The sequence below is a fragment of the Polistes canadensis genome, unplaced genomic scaffold, assembly GCF_001313835.1.
Source record: "Polistes canadensis isolate GaletaPanama2010 unplaced genomic scaffold, ASM131383v1 scaffold_360, whole genome shotgun sequence".
In the NCBI taxonomy this organism is placed as follows: Eukaryota; Metazoa; Arthropoda; class Insecta; order Hymenoptera; family Vespidae; genus Polistes; species Polistes canadensis.
Window position 1 is genome coordinate 29330 of NW_014569907.1, and position 2350 is coordinate 31679.

General features: G+C 27.7%; 1 protein-coding gene across 1 annotated transcript in view; it reads right to left on the reverse strand.

The window, feature by feature from the left end:
* The window catches only part of LOC106791968 (myosin heavy chain, muscle-like), a gene marked incomplete in the record, with an annotated part of 22512 nt that extends 20263 nt beyond the window's left edge, over positions 1-2249 (reverse strand). Inside the window, 1 exon segment of the mRNA XM_014758029.1 lies at positions 1767-2249. Coding sequence (XP_014613515.1) covers positions 1767-1973 — 207 coding nt within the window.
* Between the last annotated feature and the right edge of the window lie 101 nt (positions 2250-2350).

The following is a 2350-nucleotide window of genomic DNA, read 5'->3' on the forward strand; positions in this document are numbered from 1 at the left end:
CTTCTTCTTCTTCTTCTTCTTCTTCCGTTTCACTTGATTCTATATCTTTTATCCCCACCCTCCCACCTCTCCCTACAATCTTGTTTCTACGACTCATCATTTTCTATCATTTTATATATTCATTCTACAATTATACGTATGTATTTATTAATAATAATCAATATAATAATTCGAATTGTTGTAATTTTGTTAATAATAATAATAAAAAAGAACAAATAATAATTAATATATAAGTTTCAAAGGGAATTATAGACGGTTAATAAATCTGATGAACAATTTATTTTGAACTAGTTTAATAATTCCCTTTGAAACTTATATATTAATAGATTTTTTTGAACAAGAATATTGATAATCAAACAAATAATAATATTTATTCGTCTATTCTTAGTTACTTTGTTTATATATATATATATATATTTATTTTAATTCTTTTTATTATTTTTAATCGGCCCGATTGCGAGATCAAATTACGTGGCCATGTTTGATTTTATTTTGAGGTTATGTTACACGAATTCGGTTAAAATCTCCTTCTATTTTTTTCGTTTCTTTTTCTTTCCTTCCAATTCGTTTTCTCGTTTTTCATTTATTTTCGTTCGATATAAAAAGAAGAAGAAGAAGAAGAAGATGAAGTACGTAGAGAAAGAGAAAAAGATTGTGCCGGATATGTTGGCCCGTTCGAACGATAGAAGGTCGTAAAAGCTTCGAGCGATTTCTGTTCTCTCTTTCCAAAAATAGAGACGGAGTAGCTTGATACGGCAAAGCCCCGGCATGCTTGCTTGCTTGCTTGCTTGCCTTCCTTTCACATCTTTTCAAAGTAAGTATAATACGCAAGCTCCTCCTATCCTACTATCTTCGTGTATATTTCAAAGTATTATTTATATATACACGTATATATATATTTATTTATTTATTTATTCTTTATCTCTTCTATTTGTATCGTATAAGAATAAATTCAATTTTCTTTTTTTATATTTGTTGCGTTTGTTTGTTTGTTTGTTTTTCAACAATTTCAAATTCAAATTCAAATACCAATACTAAACTGTAAATTGTAATTGACGAAAGTGTCTTATTTGTAAAGTTTTTTTAGTTCTTTTTCTTTTTTTTTTATATATATATTATTAATTAATAATATATTTATATGTGTGTAATTTAATTTATTATTAATTCATTAAAACATGTTTGTATTCGATGTAAAATATTATGATTATTTATTTTCGTTTATATAAATTTCATTTCAATGTGCAACGAAACGAATGTTTAAACTTTTGTACAAGGTTTAATACAGCAATCTATTTTACGTAATGATAATTATATATTGAAATAATCTAGAACATTGTTTCTCAAACTGTAATACATGATGTACCACACTAATGGTACATTACTACAGAAAATATTTTAATATTGTAACTATGAGTTTCATTTACGAATATAATCGAATAATAATATCAATCCTTTAATTATAAACACTCCGCTCTAGTTGTATTAATTTTTAATCAAAATAATACTGTTATAATACTACATATATATATATTTTTTTTAGATTCTTATTTATATAATAAACAAAAAAATTTGTTTAAAGTTTGAGAACCCCTGATCTAGATAAATAATAGCAAAATGAAGTATCTAATTTGGAAAACATTTATATAAAATACCAAATTTCCAAAAGAACAAATAGAGAGATAGAGAGATATGTGGTTATAAATAAATAAATAAAATAAAATAAAATAATATTGAATGTATAAAAATAAAAAAATTGATATACAAACCTCGCCGCCTGGTAATGAAACGGAAACAATATCCCCCTTGGTAGCTTTGATTTCACCAAGAAGATAACCTTCTTTATCGTCTGGTACCCAGCAAGCCTTTTTAGCATCGTAAGGTTTGGTTTGATCGATTCTCTTTTGTTCGAGAGAAACAAAGAGATAGGGAGTTGGATCGGGATCTTCTCCCTCCTGTGGCTTTGGTTTCGGCATGTTGAATTGAAAAGTTTGCTGGTACTTCTTTTCGTTTGATTAATTCAAGAGACTCGAGAGAAAATTCAGGTTAAATATATTCTTCCTCGTTCTGTTGTTGTTGTATTTTTGATTTTCTTTTCTCTTTTCGCACTACTACTCGTCGTTCCTTTCCCCACTATTCGATAAGAGGGAGAGGGAGGCCTGCTCGATAGATAATTTTGTCTTCGTTCTCTTCGTTCCTCGCTGAATTCGGCGACGGACGGACTACTTCTGGCGGCACGATCTGGGCGGCCCTAAAATAATCAACGAACAATGTTTTTTTATTTCTCACTTTTTTTATTATTAATTATTATATAAAAATAATATATATATATATATAACGTAATATTGTATTA